We start from the raw sequence: 22,128 nt of genomic DNA on the forward strand, positions 1-22,128 counted from the left end.
TCTGAAACTTGCCTACCATAGTCAATTTTGCAATGAAGTCCTTATTATTTTTGAACGACTCAATTATAACTCTTAAATCAAACATCCATCCTCCCAGTCATCCATCTTACCCTCCTTAACCGTTGTAGGCTCACAGGCCCAGCAGCTTCAGTAGGAAAGCCCAGTTTTCCCTCTCTACTTTGCCATCCCATTTTACTCCACTTTGTTCAGTTCTTCAGGGACTATCCCGAGGCGTTCCCTATACAGCCAGGTGACATAGTTTATTCCAAGGCTCTGTCCCAGTGAGCATGCCCAGAAAACTAAACAGGGAGCCATTTAGGAGGCATCCTAATTAGTTGCCCAAGTCACTTAATCTGTATCCTCTCGATGCGTAAGAACAGTGGGTTTTACTCCAAGGCCCTCCCAGGCGAGCATCTCAGCCTATCTTCCTAACTCGTGTGTATGAACGTCGATCGATTAATAACTAGAGAGCTTTGCCTTTCAGCTTCTTTACTCTAACAGACTGATATAGAATCCACATTACTGTAGACCTGAATTGAATTGAATGCTTTTTATTGTCATGATACAAGTACAAATATAACAAACAGACAAATAGATAATCAATAAATCTGAATAAATAATCAATAAATAACTACCGTATTTACTCACATATAAGCCGCCAGTGCGTATAGGCCGCACCCTGAAAGTTGCCTTGAAATTTTTGAATTTTACAATTTCTTGCGTATAAGCCTCCCCCTGGTTTCCAATTTTCACCTCCATATTCATGGTTTTAATAGGGAGTCCAAATGTGTTACTTTGAAGGGAAAATCATCACAAGTGGTATTTCTGAGATACTGTATGAATCAAAAGCACATTATTAGGGTCAATGTCATAAGGAAGTTAATATGCCTGTCTTTGAAAATGCAAAATATCAAATTATTCAATTTGAAAGAAGAAATAAGTCTATCTTGATGAGAACCTGATGGGAAAATATAAAAGGTGCACTGGAGTAGAAGACGCACCCTCTAGAGATGCCTATTTTAAAACAGTTTCAATATACAGTGGTACCTCGACATACGATCGTAATCCGTTCCGAGACTGAGATCGTATGTCGAGCTTTTCGTAACTCGAGCGAACGTTTCCCATTGAAATGAATTGAAAACAAATTAATTTGTTCCAACCCTCTGAAAAAAACACCAAAAACAGGATATTGGATTGGAAAAAATGTTTTATTTCTTCTAATTCGCCATATATTGACAAAGTAATTAATAACGAGTGGTTTAATAGTAATAAAATGTGTTTAATAGAAGTAAAATTAGACTCATTTCGCAGAGGGGAGACACAGCGGCATACACGGAGGCGGAGGGGGAGGGGTTCAGGGGGCATTATCCACGGCACTCGTAAACGAACAAACAAATCTAAATTAACTTGGATAAATATATACAGACACTCAACGTTTAAAGTAACTTCACACAAAACTGAATTCTAATTTTGTTTTAATCTTTTTTACCTTAGTTCTACGGGTTGACACCCCCCGGACGCTCCGCCGAAGTCTTCAAAACGAACGCATCAAGAGTTGTTATTTTTTGCCTCCCCTTCAAAATGTTTCGAAAATGACACGCACAAATGTCATCACAATAAGCGTAATCCAAGCTTTAGAATTAGCGCGCCACATAACTTGTAGGTTTTCTTTCTTGAGGTTGTCTCTTGAAAGCACACGGGTTCTCCGCATTGTACACCAGCAGCGGCTTAATTTTACAGTCACCGTTGGCATTGGCACACAAAGCTAGAATTAAGCGGTCATTTATAGGTTTATGCCCCGGTAATACCTTTTCCTCTGCCACGATGAATGTCCGCCTGGGCATCTTTTTCCAAAAAGACCAGTTTCGTCGCAGTTGAACACTTGCTGGGGGATGTAACTTTCCTGGGTGATAATCGAGGCAAATGTCTTGATAAATTCCACCGCGGCTTTCGAATTGGAACTTCCCACTTCCCCGTGTCTGATTACCGAGCGTATTCCAGATCTTTAAAAAAAAAATTCGAACTAGCCGAACTCGCTTTAAAGGGTTCTGAATTTGTTGAAGGCACTCCTTTCGTTGTTATCAAATCCATGTAAATTCCGCTGGCTTTTTCACATATGGTTGACTCGGTCACGCTATCTCCTGCTAACTGTTTTTATTTTATCCACAATAAAAGAAGGCTCTCCATCTCGTCGTGAATGTCACTGCGCCGGTGGGAAATTATAGTTAGTCCTTTGGAAGGCCTCTTCTCCTTAATTGCGTCCTTCTGCTTAAGGATGGTGGATATGGTTGACGGATTCCTCTTGTAGCAAGCTCGGTACCACGTACCCCACTCATTTTTCAATTATTTCGCATTTCATATCGATTGTCAACGGTCGCATTTTCTTTGCAAAACTCTGCCGATCCATAGTAGTTGTTTACTTTGTATGTAAATGTAGACCAACGTGGGGGAAAAACGGGTGGGGAAATGCAAAGTCCGCCCAGTGCTCGTAGATGTATTTTATACACGAAAGAGATGCAAAAAAGACAGTGCCATGGCCACCTGGCTTGGTCGCATCTCGAAATTTCGATCGCATCTCGGGCGAATTATTCGATCAAAATTTTCGTCGTACCACAAGCATTTCGTACCACGAGGTGATCGTAGGTCGAGGTACCACTGTACTGTATTATAAGGGGCAGTAGACATAGTAAAAGTAGTGCTTACGGGGTTTACATTATGAATCCACGAGATGATGCGCAAAAGGGAATGTCATACCATTTTAACCAATATTGATCCATATATAAGGCGCACCGTCGTCTTTTGAGAAAATTTATGTCTTTATGGTGTGCCTTATAGTGTGGAATATACGGTACTTATTTCGATTATTTAGGTACTTGAAGATATATTTCACATTCATTTACTTCAAGTATTACCGCATTTACTCGCATATAAGCCGCCCGCGCATCTAAGCCACATCCTGAAAAGCGAGCAGTGACGGGAACGTGGTTTTTTTCACGGTTTATGCAAGATACATACGTTTTTTTTCCTGAATTTCATTCATAGACGTCAAAGTAAATTTATTTTAGCGTTTTATCTGTTTATCCTTTGTCCGGCGACAAACTGTCCGCCCGACGAAATGTCCGGGTACCAAAGCCCGCGACCGGACGTTTCGCGGACGGACACTTCGCCGCAGGCGTTTCGTCGCCGGACATTTCGGCGACGGACAATTCGTAAGGATAGTGGTTAGAATTAGGGTTAGGGGATAGTAGTTAAGGTTAGTGGTTAGGATTAGGGTTAGGGGATAGTGGTTAAGGTTAGGGTTAGGGGTTAGGGTTAACCTAACCTCAACCTCACGAACGATTGTTTAGTTGCATAAATTATTATTAACCAGGTCATCTCTCTCTCAAAATTATAATCATGAGAGAGAGTTTTTACTTCAGATTTTTTAAAGGAACTTTGACATTAAAATAAAAGGCAATAAATAAAACGGAAATTGTCCATCGACGAAATGTCCGCCGACGAAATGTCCGCCGACGAAGCGTCCGTTCGATGAACCGTCCGGGGACGAAGTGTCCGTCAATGAAATGTCCAGTGTACTGTCTAAGCCACACCTTGAAAAGCGAGCAGTGACTGGAGTCACAGACAAGTCGTGTTTTTATGCCCATATAAGCCGTACCCTCGATTCAGTAATCATTTTTTGTCCGACGAAAGCGGCTTATATGCGAGTAAATACGGTAATAAATAAGTAGTCAAAGTGAGATCAGCAGAGCGGAGCGGCCTTGTCTAGGATGAATTCCAATGTTTTGGAGACGTTCAGCGCCAAGTTGTTGAGAGCGCATCCGTCGCTAAGTCTATGGACAAACAGATAGATAATCAATACTATATAGTAATGATGAATAAATAATCAATAAATAAGTAATAAATAAATAAGTAGTCAATAATAAATTATTAGTATAAGTAGTAGTCAGAGATATGTAGTCACATGAATAAGTGGTACAAAGTGACTAAAGTGGCAAGCAATAAGTCTTGATTAGGTCCTAGGTGCAGAACTCGAGTGGAGTATGGTGATGGCTCTTGGGAAGAAGCTGGCCCTGTAGCTCCTGGCACAGGGCTGCAAGTTGAAGTGGTGGAAGCTGGGATGTGTGTTGTCTTTAATGATCCTCTCTGCCCTCCCTAGGCATCGGGATTTGTAGACACTGGACAGGGTAGGTAGGGGGCAGTTGTTGATGGTTTGAGTTGTGTTAATCTCCGTCTGCAGTCTTTTCCTGTCGGCTTCTATGCATCTTGAGTGCCACACTGAACGCGAACTGGACGGCAGAGAGCCTCGGTGAAGGTGGATTTTTTTTCAGAAATGCGAGCCTCGGGGGACGTTACGGCGGACGCTGTGGCCCTAAACCAAAAATAGAGCTTGCTCAGCGGACTCTGGGAGCCTCATGGTCGCGGAGATAATGGTGGAATTTCCAAGAAATGTTTCAAAGTGCAAGCTTCGGGCGACACTACAGCAGATGCCGTGGTTCTAAACCGAAATTGGAGCTCGCTCAGTGGACTCCGGGAGCCTCATGGTAGTGGAGCTGATGGTGCAAGGTTTCAAAGTGCAAGCTCCGTGCGATGTTACGGCGGACAGTATTGGCCTTGTCCGAAAATAAAGCCCTTTGGGTGGCTAAGACGGCTGGACGCAGCGGAGAAGCGAAGTGGAATTTTATTTTGCCCCAAAACAATGATGGCAATAATAATGAAGTACGTGGTTTTAATACTTTCAGAAATCGCAAGTAATTTACGGTGCCCCCTGAAGATTCCTTCGATGATCCAATCTCTCGAATCTGAATAAGAGGACTTGGACTGAAGCTCCTAATAACCGTTTGTTTTTAAATCAAGGGGAGAGGAACTATTTTTAATTTCAGTACAGTACTTACATTTTTTCTATAGAGTAATACCTTGACATACGAGTGCCCCGACATATGAACAATTTGAGATACGAGTAAAATTTCGAGCAAATATTTACCTTAAGATACGAGACAAATTTTGATATACGAGCATACAGCCGATGCGATATGCTGCTTATGAGAACATCATGGGCAGTCTTTCTCGCCGTAACTCCCTCGTCTAAATGTCTATAGGAGCCCTGGGCGGAGCGTTGCATTTTTTTCAGTGTTTTTTTTCCTCCCCGTTAGTCAATGCCGAATGGTGTACGCATGGCGGAGCTTGCTCGCAACTACAAGAGGAGTATACTACTTCCTGTTGGCAAGTGGTCATGCGTTATCCTATTGTGAGGACATTTGTGTGCATCATTTTCTGAATATTTTGAAGGGAAGACAAAAGCAAAAGCGAATAGAGCCAACCCAGAAGAAAGGTATAAACATTTAAAACAAAATTAGAATTAAGTTTAGTGTAAGGTTAGATTAAATTTAAAGGTCAGTCCTGAAACGCATTAAGCTCGGATCTCAAGGTACCGCTGTATCGGTTATATTTAGATATTAATACATGACTTTCTTTTCATATGCTTATAGCTGTAATATTTAATAAATACACTTCTTGATAATTCTACATGTGTACTTGTATATGTGTATAGCCACAAAAACATATAGTATGGTAGTAATAATAGGGATGGATGATCCTACTTTGCGGTTTTTCAATTCTCGCGGCCATGTCTGGTCTACATTATTTGCGATATTGGAGGGATTACTGTACACTAAATCTAAGATGTCTATTTAAGGGTAAATGCAAATTGTAAAACGATAATGCAGTCCCGATTCTTTTTTTTTTTTCTTTCTTTTTATCTTCTGTACTGCTTATCACAAAAGTTGCGGGGGTGCTTGGACACAATCCCAGCCAATCACTGACTGCAGGCAGGGTATACCGAGAATTGGTTGCCAAAATGACAGCAGCACCGAGTAGGAATTGAACTCGTACTGCCTGCAACAATGTCAGGTGGAAGAACCACTGGACCTATGTTTGGCTTTTTTTCCTCTAATGTATTGTATTTTAACTCCAGGAATGGGTCCACTCCGGCTCATTGCTGCGAGGCTGTTGGGAAACTGTACAACACTAACACACTGGATGCCTTTAAGAGCACAGACAAGAAAGGTTTGCTGGACAAAGAGTCTAAGGAGGTGAAATGCTATAAATCAGATGTCCTGCATGTAATTGCTTTTGCGAAAAACCTAAATGGCTGTTGTCTTGTAGCTTTGGGATGCCATACGGTCAGGAGATGCACTAACAGACCCAAGCATCCTTTGCAGGTTTATTCTGCTAACCTTTGCGGTATGTAAAGTACTTTTCGGCATTGTGTAACATCGCATATGCAAATTTCATTTAGCGGTCCAATTTCTTCCCAAATTCCTCCAGGATTTGAAGAAGTACCATTTCTACTACTGGTTCTGCTTCCCTGCACTTTGCTTACCAGATGGAATAGAAATTGTAAAGAAGCCTTCTCTCCTAGAAACAGTTTTCACAATAAAACAAGTGAGTAAAATTCATATTATTTCTCTCTCTCGCTCTCAACCGCAACCTAAACATATTTAGTACGCATATATATGCACTGCCGTGAAAAAGTATCTCTACTATAAGAAAAACACTGGCCAAAGCTGGCATCCATGGCAGAGTTCCAAGGCGAAAACCATTGCTGTTCAAAAAGAATATAAAGACTCATCTTACTTTTGCCAGAAAACATCTTGATGATCCTCCACACTCTTGGAAGAACATTCTGTGGATTGATGAGTCAAAAGTCTAAATTTTTGGAAGATCTGCTGCTCATTACATTTGGCAAAAAAATGGCACAGCATTCCTTGAAAAGATCACAATACCAACAGTGTAGCATGGTGTTGGCAGTGTGATGGTCTGGGTACACGGTCGATTGGTCGCCGGTCTTTTGGTCGCCGATCTTTTGGTCCGGAAGGTTATTGATAATTACCATTTAAATCGTTGCTCAAATTCCCTAAATACAAACTGCAAATTACTATTTAGTCATACTTAATGCCGTAGTAATTATTAGGCTAAAGGGGAAGGTGATGTGAATGATGAGGACAGCTACAACAGCGACGTGTCACTTGATTTTCACCAGGGAATTTGTAATTACTTACCAGTAATCGCCTTGTATTTGTGCCTATTGTTAAATAAATATGGATATGTTACCTGTTTTCTCTTTTCAGCCATAAAATGTACCGCATCTTCTCAAAATTCTGACCAGCTAGTTGAACAATAAAGTGGCAGCCTCTAATTGAACGGCACTATGGGGGAAAGTTTGAAAAATAGAACGGCATGCCGTTGTAATAGTGGTTTTTACGGTGTATATATATTATATGTATATTTATATATATTTTGTCATACGCAGCTGGGTATGATGACAATTTGTCTAGTCAATGATGATGACAAGCCTAAGTCTGATTTTATTTATTTATATATAGAGTTGTGGTCAAAGGTTTACATACACTTGTGAAGAACATAATGTCATGGCTCTCTTGAGTTTCCAGTTATTTCTACAACTCTGATTTTTCTCTGATAGTGATTGGAACAGATACTTCTTTGTCACAAAAAACATTGATGAAGTTTGGTTCTTTTATGACTTTATTATGGGTGAACAGAAAAAAGTGATCAAATCTGCTGGGTGAAAAATATACATACAGCAGCGCTAATATTTGGTAACATGTCCCTTGGCCATTTTCACTTCAATTAGGCACTTTTGGTAGCCATCCACAAGCTTCTGGCAAGCTTCTGGTTGAATCTTTGACCACTCCCCTTGACAGAATTGGTGCAGTTCAGTTAAATTTGATGGCTTTCTGACATGGACTTGTTTCTTCAGCATTGTCCACAAGTTCTCAATGGGGTTTAAGTCAGGACTTTGGGAAGGCCATTCGAAAACCTTAATTCTAGCCTGATTTAGCCATCCCATTACCACTTTTGATGTATGTTTGGGGTCATTGTCCTGTTGGAACACCCAACTGCGCCCAAGACCCAATCTTCGGGCTGATGACTTTCTGGCAAGCCTCTGGTTGAATCTTTGACCACTTCTCTTGACAGAATTGGTGCAGTTCAGTTAAATTTGATGGCTTTCTGACATTGACTTGTTTCTTCAGCATTGTCCACAAGTTCTCAATGAGGTTAAAGTCAGGACTTTGGGAAGGCCATTCAAAAACCTTAATTCTAGCCTGATTTAGCCATTCAATTACCACTTTTGATGTGTGTTTGGGGTCATTGTCCTGTTGGAACACCCAACTGCGCCCAAGATCCAGTCTTTGAGCTGATGACTTTCGGTTATCTTGAAGAAGGTAATCCTCCTTCTTCAGTATCCCATTTACTCTCTGTAAAGCACCAGTTCCATTGGCAGCAAACAGCCCCACAGCATAATACTCCCACCACCGTGCGACAGTAGGCATGGTGTACTTAGAGTTAAAGGACTCACCTTTTCTCCTCCAAACATATTGCTGGGCATTGTGGCCAAACAGCTTAATTTTTGTTTCGTCTGACCACAGAACTTTCCTCCAGAAGGTCTTATCTTTGTCCATGTGATCAGCAGCAAACTTCAGTTGAGCCTTAAGGTGCCGCTTTTGGTCCATGGGCTTCCTTCTTGCACGCCAGCCTCTCAGTCAATGGAGATGCAAAACACGCTTGACTGTGGACACTGACACCTGTGTTCCAGCAGCTTGTAATTCTTGGCAGATCTGCTTTTTGGTGATTCTCGGTTGAATCTTCACCCTCCTGACCAATTTGCTCTCAGCAGCAGGTGATAGCTTGCGTTTTCTTCCTGATCGTGGCAGTGACAAAACAGTGCCATGCACTTTATACTTACAAACAATTGTTTCCACTGCTGCTCTTGGGACCTGCAGCTGCTTTGAAATGGCTCCAAGTGACTTTCCTGACTTGTTCAAGTCAAGGATTCGCTTTTTCAGATCCATGCTGAAGTCAACCACCAATTGTGCAAGTTCTCCTACTTGATAAGATTAGAGAGGCCTGTAATTGTCAACATGGGTAAACCTCAACCATGAGAGACAGAATGGAGAAAAAAAACCCAGAAAATCAGTTACCCGGACATTTCGTCGACGGACACTTAGTCGTCGGACGCTTCGTCCCTGGACGGTTCGTCGAACGGACGCTTCGTCGCCGGACAGTTCGTCGACCGGACACTTCGTCGCCAGACAGTTCGCCTAACCTTAACCACTAACCTTAACCACTATTAAAGAAGACAAAGGAAATACACATATTCTTTATTAAAGAAAATAAAACAGCAAAAACTCGCTTGACAACACAAACACATTAACATTTGGGCGTGTGCAAGTACTAAATGTGCTCGTGTCTAAACACACTACGCACGAAACGGTTCCTACGTTGAGCGCTCGACGTTTGGAAAGACCCCCACAAAATCAATGTGACATAACTCCGATGTCACGTTGATTCTTCATAACTAATAGGGACATCTTGCAATAGAAAAGTTCTCGGGGGCACTGGGTGACTCCACTAAATTACTATTAACTGTTTGTTTTTTATTCGCGAAGTGATTCTGACTGGATGCTGATATTTGTTATGAAGTATGCCTAAAATATTGCATCTCTGACTTTGATATAGACGCACGTTTGATTTTAAATCAAGCAATATTGTCCTTTCAAAGAACAACATACCTACGTACCTACGCACCTACTACCTACGTACCTACCTACGTACCCACGTACACATACACTGTGTGTACAGACGCTCCCCTACTTACGAACGCAATTGGTTCCGAGCGATTGTTCATAAGTTGAATTTGTTTGTAAGTTGATTCAGTGCTATATTTTGTATTATAATTTATGTTTAAGGCCGATATAAGTATATTGAAGGTTTATATAAGTGCATTTGTATGTTTAAGGCTTGTATAAGTAACACGCATTGGTTTGTACTGAAAAAAAAACATTTAATAAAATGGAGAGAATATGTACAGTACTGTACAGAGAGAGATTTATGTATTAGAAACTGGCCAAAAGAAGCGACCTAATGACGATTGCACAGTTTTCTTCTTTTTTTCATCATAAATGATGCGGTAGCACTGTATGGCATCATTCAATTGATTTGCAAACTTTGTGCAACGTTCAATATTTGGGTCCTGCTGCTCGATCTTTCTGTTTATAAATGGTACTGACGGTCGAACGATTCAATGCCCGTGAAACGCTCACCACTCTCACGCGCATCAAGCTTCGTTATTATTGCCACTCGTTTCAAATGAAATGGCTTGCCTCTTCCTTGCAACTCCCTCAATAGAAGCCTTTAGCTTTTTGCCAACCATATTCAATATTGGATGCATGAGATATTTAATGATACAAATGAAAAAGGTTATTTGCACACTGGAGATACATTCACACACTTCCGCATTGCAACGAAGAAGAAGGTAGATGCTGGGTGAGCTGAGCTCTCACAGCGCCAGGCGTCGGTATTAGCGGCGGAAAAAAGTACTACTCCGAAAAAGGCGCGAAATACAAAATTGGACTTGCGAACATTTTTGGACTTAAACGCAATTTGCAGACATGTTCGTATGTACCGTTGTTCGTAAGTTGAATGTTCGTAAGTAGGGGAGCGTCTGTAATTATAAAATATTTTGGTTGTGTGTCCATGGTTGTCCTTTGTCTCCTTGTGCCCTGCGATCGGCTGGCCACCGATTCAGGGTGTCCTCCGCCTCTGGCCTGGAATCAGCTGGGAAAGGCTCCAGCACCCCCCGCGACCCTAGTGAGGATAAAGTGGTTCAGAAAATGGGATAAGATTCTGACAGTTCAAGATTTCTTAAGTTGCTATTTGCTGATAAATTACCATATTTCTGATGTTAAATTCTGGTCTATGTGGTCTTAAGAATGTATTAAAAGCCTTGAATTTCACTTGTTGAAACTTGAAATAACCTGGATTGAAGTCTAACTTTTAGGAATTGCGCTAACAAATCATCATACCGCAAGATCCTTCAATGATGGATAAACAAATTTCACCAAGGAGTCTGGCAGTACATTAAAAACTCATTCGTTTTATGCCTACAATACAATAAATCAACATTCCCTTGGTGGTTCTGATGGGTAGACTAATACTTAACATTTAATTATACTTTGATAAATGATGTATACGAAAGTATCATTAGCTATTTATGATCAGCCCTTTCAAGTTGGATATCACTAGTTTTAAGGGGTGTCCATTAACACTTGCCACCATGCATTGAAATATATTTTATTTATTTATGTCCTCTAATTGTCTCTGCCTCAGATTGCATCCTTGCAGGAGGCCTATGATGGCTTGTGTATCAAAGGCAGAACCACTGCACTTCCCTATTTCCTCATGAAGTACTCCGATGACACCGTTCAGTTGGCACCATTAGCAGAGTGGGGGACGTTCTTTTCTGATGTGCAAAAGGTTTGTTTCACATTTTGTTTTCAGTTTAAGCAGCAATATATAGAAATTTGCTTTGAAGAACTGCCCTGAATTAACATGTTTCAGTGGTATGAAAAAGTTTGGGCATTGCTCAAAATGTTCATTTATAAATCATGGGGTGTTTAAATCAGCAACGTAACTGTCTTGTATATATTTTAAAAATAAGTATACAAGAATACTTCTTAAAAGGAGTTTTGTCTATGGTCGTCCATTCCTTTTCTCATTATGTTCCTCACAGTGGAAACTGAAATTTCAGAGATTGCTTTTTGTACCCTTGAACTACGCTATAGAGAATATTTTTTATATGGTAATAGCCCCTTTCAGATAGGTCCTAAAGTCCAGTAATGTTCTGGTATTTAACCAGTAAAGTAAACTCAGTGTGCCGGCCGGCTCAGTTGACTCAAAAATTGGTGGAACTTTACTAGCTCGTAACATGATCGCAAGTCCAGTACATTACTTGGTCACACTTTGTCTGAATGCAGTGGTTGATGACTTTCTAGCTATCACTTGTATAAACGCCACTTACTCCTTTTTTAACAACATTTTGACAAGCAGTAAATGAAGAATTTAAGTCCTGCTTGATAGCAGGGATTCATAAAAATGAGTATTTTGCCCCATTCTATTTCTAAACCACCTCATTTGTGGGGGAAAAATATAATCTGCGTAAATGTGGTTTTATGCATATTTCACAAGCTTGCCAGGCCATTTAGAGCAGGGTTTGTGAACTCTGCCAAACCAACAAAAAGTAAAATTCGTTGGTGAGAGCGTTTGTGTCTGTGTTCCGCCCTTCCCTAATTCTCTGCCGAGAAATCTCGAAAAGATTGATCCATGTGCAAGAATGAATAATAAGATTTAACTTCATTAAAGCAAGAATTCATGGTTTCTTTAACATACTTTGAATTAGAATCACTCAGGTTAAGATAACATCATGCACTCCAAATGATGAACAGAAATGTTAATTATTATTTAGTAATGCTTATTATTTATCATACAATTAAGATATCGGTAAGTTTCTATAAATTTAAAAAAAAAGAACTAACAAAAAATAAACACTCAAAATACTCTTTTAATGACTGATGTGTAATGGTGAATCTCTGGGAAAGGATATGGGACAAACTGGAGTTTAACTCTAACCCCTTGACTTCACGTCACCTGTTGATGTTGGTCCTTTCTGGCGAATGAGTGATTAAGTTAATATAAAATTTGAAGAGGAAGAAAATCATTTATGGTTATCCCTAGGTCACCGTTGGTGTGTATGACCCGTGTACTCTCTCCCAACATCCAGGATGGCCTTTGAGGAATCTACTGGCCCTCATAGCTTGCCAGCGGTAAACAGTTCTCTGTCTCTGTCTGTTTGTCCGTCTGTGAGTGAGTCTTCTTGTTTATTGGCACAGAAATCCCATCACCCAATGGCATTTACTAGGTATTGCTGGAATTAATAAATTTTTGTAGTGTACAGTGCTTTTACACTAGAATTTCAACACTTTATTTTTCCTGTTATAGTTAGTTAATTTTAGTTTAGATGAGCTGTCACCGATTATCCTTTAAATCAGATGGCTTCAGGTAGCTCTCAGATCACATGGCTATATTTTTGAAGAAATTGCTATTTCCTAGTAACATGGAAGTGATCTTCAAACCATGTTTCATAAAGTTACGTATTGTTGTTTCCTACCCAGTTAAATCTGTGTTATGGTAAGAAATTGTTTGTTTTCACTCAGATACTGTTTATTATTAGACTGAAAAGGAATACCAAACTTAGTAATTTACCTTAAAATAGGTTATTGAACCTTTTATGCTGAACAAATTCCCAACAAGGTATTCTGTTGTCACCTGTGCAGATGGTTCAAAACCCCTTGTTTTTTTGAGACTTTTTTTCTAGACCTTTCTTACTCAACTCAAATAATAATTTCACTTTGTGACCAGTTGCGTGTAGGGAGTTTCGTGCCAGATTTTTTTTGCCTTGCATGTATTTTAGACCTTTTTATACAACCGCAACATTCGTACAACTTCATAAACAATAATAATGGTGCAGTCACTCAGTCCGAAGCAATTATGGACCCCAAAAAATCATCTATTTTTGTACTGTCCCTCCAACTAAATAGTAATTTGAATGTTTTCATGTACCTCACACTGTACCTTACAAGGAGTGATTTGTGCTTCTATCATATCTTGGTGAGAATTTGTTTACGGGTTAAATTTCAAGTAAGCATATTTTCCAGTCTTGATAATGTATAGACATTAATTTGACAATCATTCTCTCTGTTAGGGGCGCAAAGTTGGACACAGTGGAGGTGCTCTGTTTTAGGGATCGAACACAACAGGGAATCCGCACAATTCAACACAGTGTCATTTTTCAGGTCAAACGGCCTGAACTACTGCTCGACTCTGGTAATATTTTTTCATTTGTTTGCATTTCCGTTCTCCTTAACTGATATGAATCATCATGCCTGTTTGCCTTTGGGGGTGGACTGCATCTTGTGTTGTCTTTAAGCATAAGTTAGTTATTTTGGCAGGGTTTTTGTATATCTAGTCATCGACACGTTTATATCAACCTTTTAAGGTCTGGCCCTATTTTGTCTGATTTTACATATCTTTGTTGTTTCTGTTCATAACGTTTATGGACAGAATATCTTGCCGCACCTGTGGCGTTGAGGGGGTCCGGTTTTGTGGCCTCAGGATTGCATCAACTGCTTTTTGTAGATGATGTGGTTCTGTTGGCTTCATCAGGGTGTGATCTCCAACTCTCGCTGGAACGGTTCGCAACCGAGTGTGAAGCGGTCGGGATGACAATCAGCACCTCCAAATCTGAGACAATGGTCCTCAGTCGGAAACGAGTTGCATTCCCTCTCCGGGTCAGGGCTCAGGTCCTTCCCCAGGTGGGGGAGTTTAAGTATCTTGGGGTCTTGTTCACAAGCGAAGAATGGAGCGGGAGATTGACAGATGGATCGGTGCAGCGTCTGCAACCATGCGGACTCGATCGGTCCATCGTGGTGAAGAAGGACCTGAACCAAAAGTCAAGGCTCTCTATTTACACCCTCATCTATGGTCACGAGCTGTGGGCAATGACCGAAAGAACGTGATCCAGGATCCAAGTGACGGAAATGAGATTCCTCCGCAGGAGGTCCGGGCTCTCCTTAAGCGATAAGGTGAGAAGCTTGGTCAACTGGTAGGGGCTAGGAATAGATCTACTGCTCCTCTGGATCGATAGGAGCCAGATGAGTTGGCTTAGGCATCTGATCAGGATGACCCCTGGACGTCTCCCTTGGGAGGTGTTCCGGGCACGTTTCACCAAGAGGAGGCCACGGGGCTGACCTCGGACAAGCTGGGGAGACTATGCCTGCCTGGCCCGGTAAGGGCGTGGGGTCCTCCTGAAAGAGCTGGATGAAGTGGCTGGGGAGAGGGACGTCTGAGCTTCCCTGCTGAAGCTGCTCCCCCTCGCCACCCGACTTCGGATAAAATTGGAAGATTGAATGAGATGGTTATTGTTTCCTTCATATTTCAAATAAAGAGTTGATTAGCATTGCCTGTTTTGGTCCCTTTTTGCTGGACAACATAACCTAGATGTCCAAAAAGTGTTTTCTTTTTTTTTCTGACCAAATATATCAACATTTTGGGCCGATTAAGTTAAAAAAAATACTGTTTCAACATTTTTAAGAATTGTCCTATTGCCTGCCAAACATGCTAGTTGACCTCTTTTGAAACTACATATGTATTTAAATTGTAAATATGAACATTCAATGGTAAAAAATGACACTGATTAGTTTTATATTTTGTAACTCAACTGAAACAGCAGGTATAGTCATTGATGTTTTAGGCTTAAAATCATAATATGGTCAAAACAAGTTCTAAGGAAGTCGCCATCTTGGTCCAAAGTTGGAAAAATTTTGGTTTGACGTCAAAAGACAAATATGAGGTATGTAGACCGAAATGGTGTTTAAGGTTCAAGGCAAGAAATTAAAAAAAATGTACATGACCCATGATCCACGCAGCATTTAACACTTAAAACACATTTATTACATGAGACTATAATGCTCAAATGGCCCTATCTATTGTTTTACTTGGTGCATTGACTTCAGGTAAAAACAAGGATTGCCAACTCCCCAGGAGAAAGTAAATAGGGACACCTCATTGGTGAAGCCAGTTGGCCGGATAGCTGTCACTCTCTATTTCTTTTTTTACATGTGGAAATTTATTTTGAAGTATTATTAATATTTTACACAAGTCCGAATTAATTCCATATTTGAGTTTGAAAATTCAACCCTTTTGTGCCCTTTTCTTAAGCAATACTTTTTATTTTGTATTGTCAGACTCCTATTGGTCACAAAGCAGGAGAGACAGGGCATATGCTTCTTAAATAAATCTTTAAAAGCCCCCCCGTGTGTGTGTGTGAGGGCTGGGGGGGATAATGCATTTTTAACATTGGTCAACGCGCTTAGTATGCAAGGAGAATCAGTTCCCGAGCCAATGGGAGAGAAACTCTTTTCCGACAATTTCTACATAAAATTCACAATGCTACAACAGGATGTTTGGATTTTTGAGATTTTCCCACTGAGGCTTTGCATAACTTGAATATTTTGTATGTAAAGATGTTTCTAAGTAGAGGTACCACTGTATTTGGGTTTGTTAAAAAACACCACCCTCACCCATCACAAAGGGGCTCCATGAAAATAAAGTGCCAATAGTCTATACCAGGGGTAGGGAACCTATGGCTTGGGAGCCACATGTGGCTCTTTCGGTGGGTGCATCTGGCTCTTCGCTAACCTGTGAGCTAAAATATGGAACCCGCTGGTGACAGAACTGAGATACTACGTCCAGTGCTGCTTTAGTCTTCTTTTTTTACATTAGACTCTGCTAGAATGCATACTCTCATTGATTAGCAACTGCATGAGAATGTTGTCAAAAGTATTCTTTTTTTCCACTTTAAAAGTGGTGAAATTACTAAAATAAAAGACACCCATTTACATGTATTTTAACTTTTAAATTCGGAGTATGGCTCTCAAGGAATAACATTAGAAAATATGAATTGTTTATGGCTCTCTTCATCAAAAAGGTTCCCGACCCCTGGCCTATACCATCCTACATTTTTGTTTGTCGTGTAGAAGTAAATCTTGTGTCATTCATCTTTTGTTTGTTTGTCTCCATAGTGTGTCCAAAGAGTGTTGGTTGGGAAAAGAATGCCAAGGGGGTGATGGGACCCCGAATGGTCAATCTCAGTGAATGTATGGACCCAAAAAGGTAGTGCAAAGCAAAAAACAAAACACTCGATCACTTAGTGTAATACAGAACACTACCGATGATGATTGTAACAGTTGCATAATCTGGTCTCTGCATGATGGTCCACTTACTAGTGGACTACAAAAATGAAAAGCTAACTTGCTTTCATTCAGAAGAGCAGTGAACCAGGGCCAACAATTGTGTCATGCCCTTCTGTTTGGAGTAAGAGATACGTACAGTAATCCCTCGATTATCCCGGTTGATGTAGACTAGACATGGCCGCGCAAACAAAAATCTGCAAAGTATAGTCACCCTAGTAAAAAGAAAAAAATTAACTTCAGTGCTGAGTCCTAGTAGTAAGCAGAGGACAGGGCAGTGGCTTCTGCTTGCGAGTTTCAGCGTGAATGTTCACATTTTTATGAACTTAAAAAATAAATAAATATTATTTTTATTTATTTTTAACTTCAGTGCTGAGTCCTAGTCGCAAGCGGAGGACAGAGGAGTGGCTTCCGTTTGCGAGTTTCAGTGTGGATTTTCACATTCTTGTGAATTTACAAAAAAAAATGTAATTAAAAAGAAAAAAAAAATCCCCCGGGAAAAAAAGTTGTAACCGCTATATCTGAGGGATTACTCTAGTGTACTTGTTAAACTATATTATCTCACTTAATTGGACCAAAATTATTTATTTATAACATTTTTTTTTCATCTACATCATTTATACAAATTACAAATTCCATTAGTATTGAGCAGAATTATTAAACATGTCTCCACTAGATGCTTGAAGGTACACTGTTACCCTGGGTATATAAGTTTTGTGACAATTACCTTAAATGGCATGCTAACAATATTTTGTGACACTGATAATCAGTCAAAAGTGTACCTCTCTTGTCCAAAACTCGTATCATGGCAAACATGGTGGAATTTTTTTTTTTTCCACTTTCCAGAAACTGGTTGTCTAAAATAGTTTTTACACGTATTTGTCAATAAATATACTCTATTTGTTGAGCATTATTTTCTTCAAGGTAAATAATATTTTGTGTTTTAATGCCCATGCAAATAGTTTAAACTAATCCATGTAAACTCAACAACTATGCTTAGCTTCTGTCTTTAACACCACAATGGTTCCATATAGTCTTATAAAAAGTTCTAGAAACAAATTTATCTTAGCCAATTTTGCTAGCTATATCAACTATCTTTTTTAGGCTTGCTGAGTCATCGGTTGATCTTAATTTGAAATTGATGCGATGGAGACTGGTCCCTTCACTGGACCTGGACAAGGTGGTCAGCACGAAGTGTCTTTTACTAGGGGCTGGAACTCTAGGCTGCAACGTGGCCAGGACCTTAATGGTGATTTGCAAATAGATAGGAGCAAATTTTAAAGAAACAAACAAAAAAACTCAAAGACCAATTTTATTTCACTTTTCCTTGTGTAGGGATGGGGAGTGAGACACATAACCTTTGTGGACAATGCAAAGATCTCTTATTCCAATCCTGTGCGGCAGCCTCTCTATGAATTTAAAGATTGTCTTGGAGGAGGAAAGACCAAAGCCGTTGCCGCTGTGGACAGGCTCACCAAAATATTTCCTGGTGTGGTGAGTGCAGTAAATGTACATTGGTATGAAAGGGTTTAGGAAGCCCTGACAATTTCTATTATTTTAATTACTACATTTTTGGTTTGGATCAAGAACTTCATTTTGATATAAAAAAATTACGCAACAGAGTAATATTTTAGACATTACAGTTAAGTTTAATCGAAGTTTAAAATTAGTCAAATGGAAGATGTGCAATTTGAATCAAAACAAATTAATACAGCTGGAAACATTTGGATGCCTTGACACAAAACAAAGAATCAATATTCTGTAAATCTTCTTTGGTGAAAATAACGGGAGATTGATTCTGGATAGAGATATGGTGCCACCATACCTCGATACAAAATGACTCGAGTTAAGTTTAATAGTTGATCATCCCACATTTTCAACAATATTGTGTGCTCAGGACTGGGGTGGCCCTCATAAACATTGTGCTTGTTTTTTGTCTGAATAACGTAGTAGATTTTGAGCCACGTTGTTGATCGTTATTTTGGTTAAAGCAGGGATTGGCAATGCAAAATGTTGAAAGAGCCATATTAGACAAAAAAAAGTTTGGAGCTGCGAAAATTTAAAAGCCTTATATATGTAAGCCTTATAATGAAGTCAGCATATGCTGTATCTATATTAGCCTGTGTTCAACTCCGTTCACCTCAGTGAAGATACATAACAGAATTAATGCAATCCCACTTTTTCTCTCTTTCCCAAGTGGGTACTGTAGCATGCCCTACCTGGAAATGGCTTTCCACATAACTCTTTTTGTCTTCTCGCCACAAAGCGAACATTTACTGTGCCGTGAAAAAGTATTTGCCCCCTTCATTATTTCTGTTTTTTTTTGCATATTTATCACACACACACAGGTTTCAAACAATCAAATCAATTTAATATAACACAGAGACAACCCAAAGAAAGAGAAAATGCAGTTTCTAAATTATGATTTTATTTACCAAGGCAGAACAAATTACAAACTTGTCTGGCCCTCCCTGAAAAAGTAATTGACCCCCTTTGCTAAATCACAAAATAACTGAGTAATCACAATTGTAGGAAAGCTAAGTTCAGTTTCACAGGCCACACCTACACCCGATATCCATCACGTCTTGAATCAAGAAAACACTTTAATAGAATGTGTCAGACAAAGTGAAATAGGCTACGAGATCAGAGCATTATGCCACGCACGATTCAAAGAAATTCAAGAAGAAATGCGAAAACAAGTGATGGACTTCTATCAGTCTGGAAAAAGTTACAATGCAATTTCTAAGGCTTTGGGGCTCCAGCGAATCACTGTCAGAGTCATTATCCACAAATGGAGAGAACTGGGAACAGTGGCAAACCTTCCCCGGAGTGGTCGGCCAGCTAATATTACTCCAAGAGTGTGACGACGACACACCCAGGAGGTCACAAAAGAACCTAGAAAAACATCAAAAGAAATGCAAGTTCATGATTCTGCTATAAGAAAAAACACTGGCCAAAGCTGGCATCCATTGCAGAGTTCCAAGGCAATAACCATTGCTGTCCACAAAGAATACAAAAGTTCATCTTACCTTTGCCAAGAAACGTCTTGATGATTTTCCGCACTTTTGGAAAAACATTCTGTGGACTGATGAGTCAAAAGTTGAACTTATTGGAAGGTGTGCGGCCCGTTACATTTGCAGAGCTGCCAACCTCCATCGACCCCATTACAGGAGTACCCTTATCCCATTTCAGGATTTTTATGTTTTCACCAGGAGTGAATGCAATTCGCGCAACATCAATATTAAATGTAAAAAAACAAGCCAGTCTGTCTTTTGCTATGTACAAGATACAAGTGAGTCTGGCCTAGTGTTGATTTGGGCTGAATTTCCTAGAGGTGTGGCTAACAAGTACAGACTGAATCTGAGGAAACAATGGCAGAAACACAAATGTGACAAACTAAATGCAACTCAAATATTCGGTTATTGTCAATTTGTAGTTCTCAAATCATCATGACATGCAGTCACGCTAACTGACATTGGCGTGAAAAAAAACCTAAGAGTACACGGTGAATGGTTTGGAAAAGAGTACAAACGCTAAGTCAGTCTGGAAGATTTGCGGCATTAGGAACCCACAACACCCTGCATAAAATCGATTAGGTTTTGCTCCCATTCTTGACAGATGGAAAAGGCTGCTTTGCGCGTGGAAATCCAATTGAAACCACAGAACACCAGACTGTTTTGCCATGTATCTTCTGCATGGTGAAAGGAAAAAAATCAATAATACAATAAGTTATAAAATGGAAATACCGTATTTACTCGCATATAAGCCACTTTTGTCGGACAAAGAAATGATGACTGAATCGAGGGTACACGACATGCAAAAAAAACTGAAAGTTGAGGGCGCCGTGACATGATGACGTCATGACAAAATGGCGCCGTTCCGTCATGACACAATGGCACCATGACGTCATGGCCCAAGCAAATGTGGCCGATATGGTCATTTATTTCAAAACAGAGGAAGGATAAACAGATAAAATGCTAAACATAATTTATTTTGACGTCTATGAATGAAATTCAAGAAAAAAAACGTACGTATCTTGCATAAAACGTGAAAAAAACTCACGTTCCCGTCACTGCTCGCTTTTCAGGATGTGGCTTAGATTCGCGGGCGGCTTATATGCGAGTAAATACGATAATACTTGAAGTAAATAAATGTGAAACAAATGTTCAAGTACTTAAATAATTGAAATGAGTACCGTATATTCCACTCTATAAGGCACACCATAAACACACATTTTCTCAAAAGACGATGGTGCACCTTATATATGGATCAATATTGGTTAATATGGTATGACATTCCCTTTTGCGCATCATCTCGTGGATTCATAATGTAAACCTCCAAAACACTACTTTTACTATGTCTACTGCGCCTTATAATACAGTATTTTGAAACTGTTTTAAAATAGGCCATCCAATGAGGGTGCGTCTTCTACTCCGGCACCTTTTATAGTGCAAAAATAGTTTAAAAAATATCAAAGTAAAATGTTGAAATGAATAATTCAAATCAATTCTGAAATGTAACTTATTTTTTTCAATGTACCTATATGTAATATGTTATTCTCACACTACTACCCTCCATACCCCACTAAATACTGTCATAGATGGCTAAAATGTAGAATTACAAATCAAATGGACAAAATCAGATTAATATGTCTCTCTCACATTTCCATCTTTTGCCCTGTCAGAAAGCAGAAGGCTTCAACATGAGTATTCCCATGCCAGGCCACCCGGTGAGTTTCTCCGAAGCCACTTTGGCCCAGACCCAGAAAGATGTGGAGCAGCTGGAGAAGCTTATCTCGGAACATGATGTGGTATTCTTATTAATGGACACAAGGGAGAGCCGCTGGCTTCCCACAGTTATTGCGGGTTGTAAGAGGAAGGTAAGGTTCGAGCATTGTTTGGAATATCTTAAGTCAGGGGTGGGAAAACTATTCCACAAAAAGCTGTAGTGGGTGCAGGTTTTCATTCCAAGGCATAAAGAGGACACCTTTTAACCATATGGTGTCCTACCACTGAAATCAGTGGATTGCAGTCAAGTGCTTCTTGTTTTCTGCAGGAAATCTCATTGGTTAAAGTGTCTGTTATGGATCGGTTGAAACAAAAACCTGCACCCACAGCGGCCCTCGAGGACTGGTTTGCCCACCCCTGTCTTAATTGATGTATCACATGCCTTGTTTTTATTTTGTTTATATACCCTATGCTATTTCTGATAAGAGCTTCCTTCAACAACTTATATTAGCAGAATTATTTTATCCCGAGGGATTATCTGCTTGTCACCACTTATTCTGGTCAGGGTTGTGGGGTGCTGAAGCATAGTCCAGCTGACTTTGGGCGAAAGGCGGGCAACACCCTAAACTTGTTGCCAGTCAGTCATAGGGCACAGAGGTAGACAACCATTCGCACATACAATCACAATGACACTAAGTGAGTATTGACCTCACACAGCCCGCACTGAAGTCAGTTGA

The 22,128-nt window shown here is 40.0% G+C and overlaps 1 protein-coding gene across 3 annotated transcripts in view; it reads left to right on the forward strand.

Moving 5' to 3' along the window:
* The window catches only part of atg7 (ATG7 autophagy related 7 homolog (S. cerevisiae)), a 92,662-nt gene that overhangs the window by 13,226 nt on the left and 57,308 nt on the right, over positions 1-22,128 (forward strand). For all 3 annotated transcript variants that reach the window (XM_077601947.1, XM_077601950.1, XM_077601948.1), the window contains 10 exons: positions 5,972-6,089; positions 6,163-6,240; positions 6,325-6,441; positions 11,188-11,334; positions 12,592-12,680; positions 13,619-13,740; positions 16,497-16,587; positions 17,769-17,913; positions 18,000-18,158; positions 21,349-21,543. In XM_077601947.1, the coding sequence (XP_077458073.1) occupies positions 5,972-6,089; positions 6,163-6,240; positions 6,325-6,441; positions 11,188-11,334; positions 12,592-12,680; positions 13,619-13,740; positions 16,497-16,587; positions 17,769-17,913; positions 18,000-18,158; positions 21,349-21,543 (1,261 nt within the window). The remainder of the gene's footprint in view (positions 1-5,971; positions 6,090-6,162; positions 6,241-6,324; positions 6,442-11,187; positions 11,335-12,591; positions 12,681-13,618; positions 13,741-16,496; positions 16,588-17,768; positions 17,914-17,999; positions 18,159-21,348; positions 21,544-22,128) is intronic.

Source organism: Stigmatopora argus, chromosome 6 (genome assembly GCF_051989625.1).
Source record: "Stigmatopora argus isolate UIUO_Sarg chromosome 6, RoL_Sarg_1.0, whole genome shotgun sequence".
NCBI classification, from domain to species: Eukaryota; Metazoa; Chordata; class Actinopteri; order Syngnathiformes; family Syngnathidae; genus Stigmatopora; species Stigmatopora argus.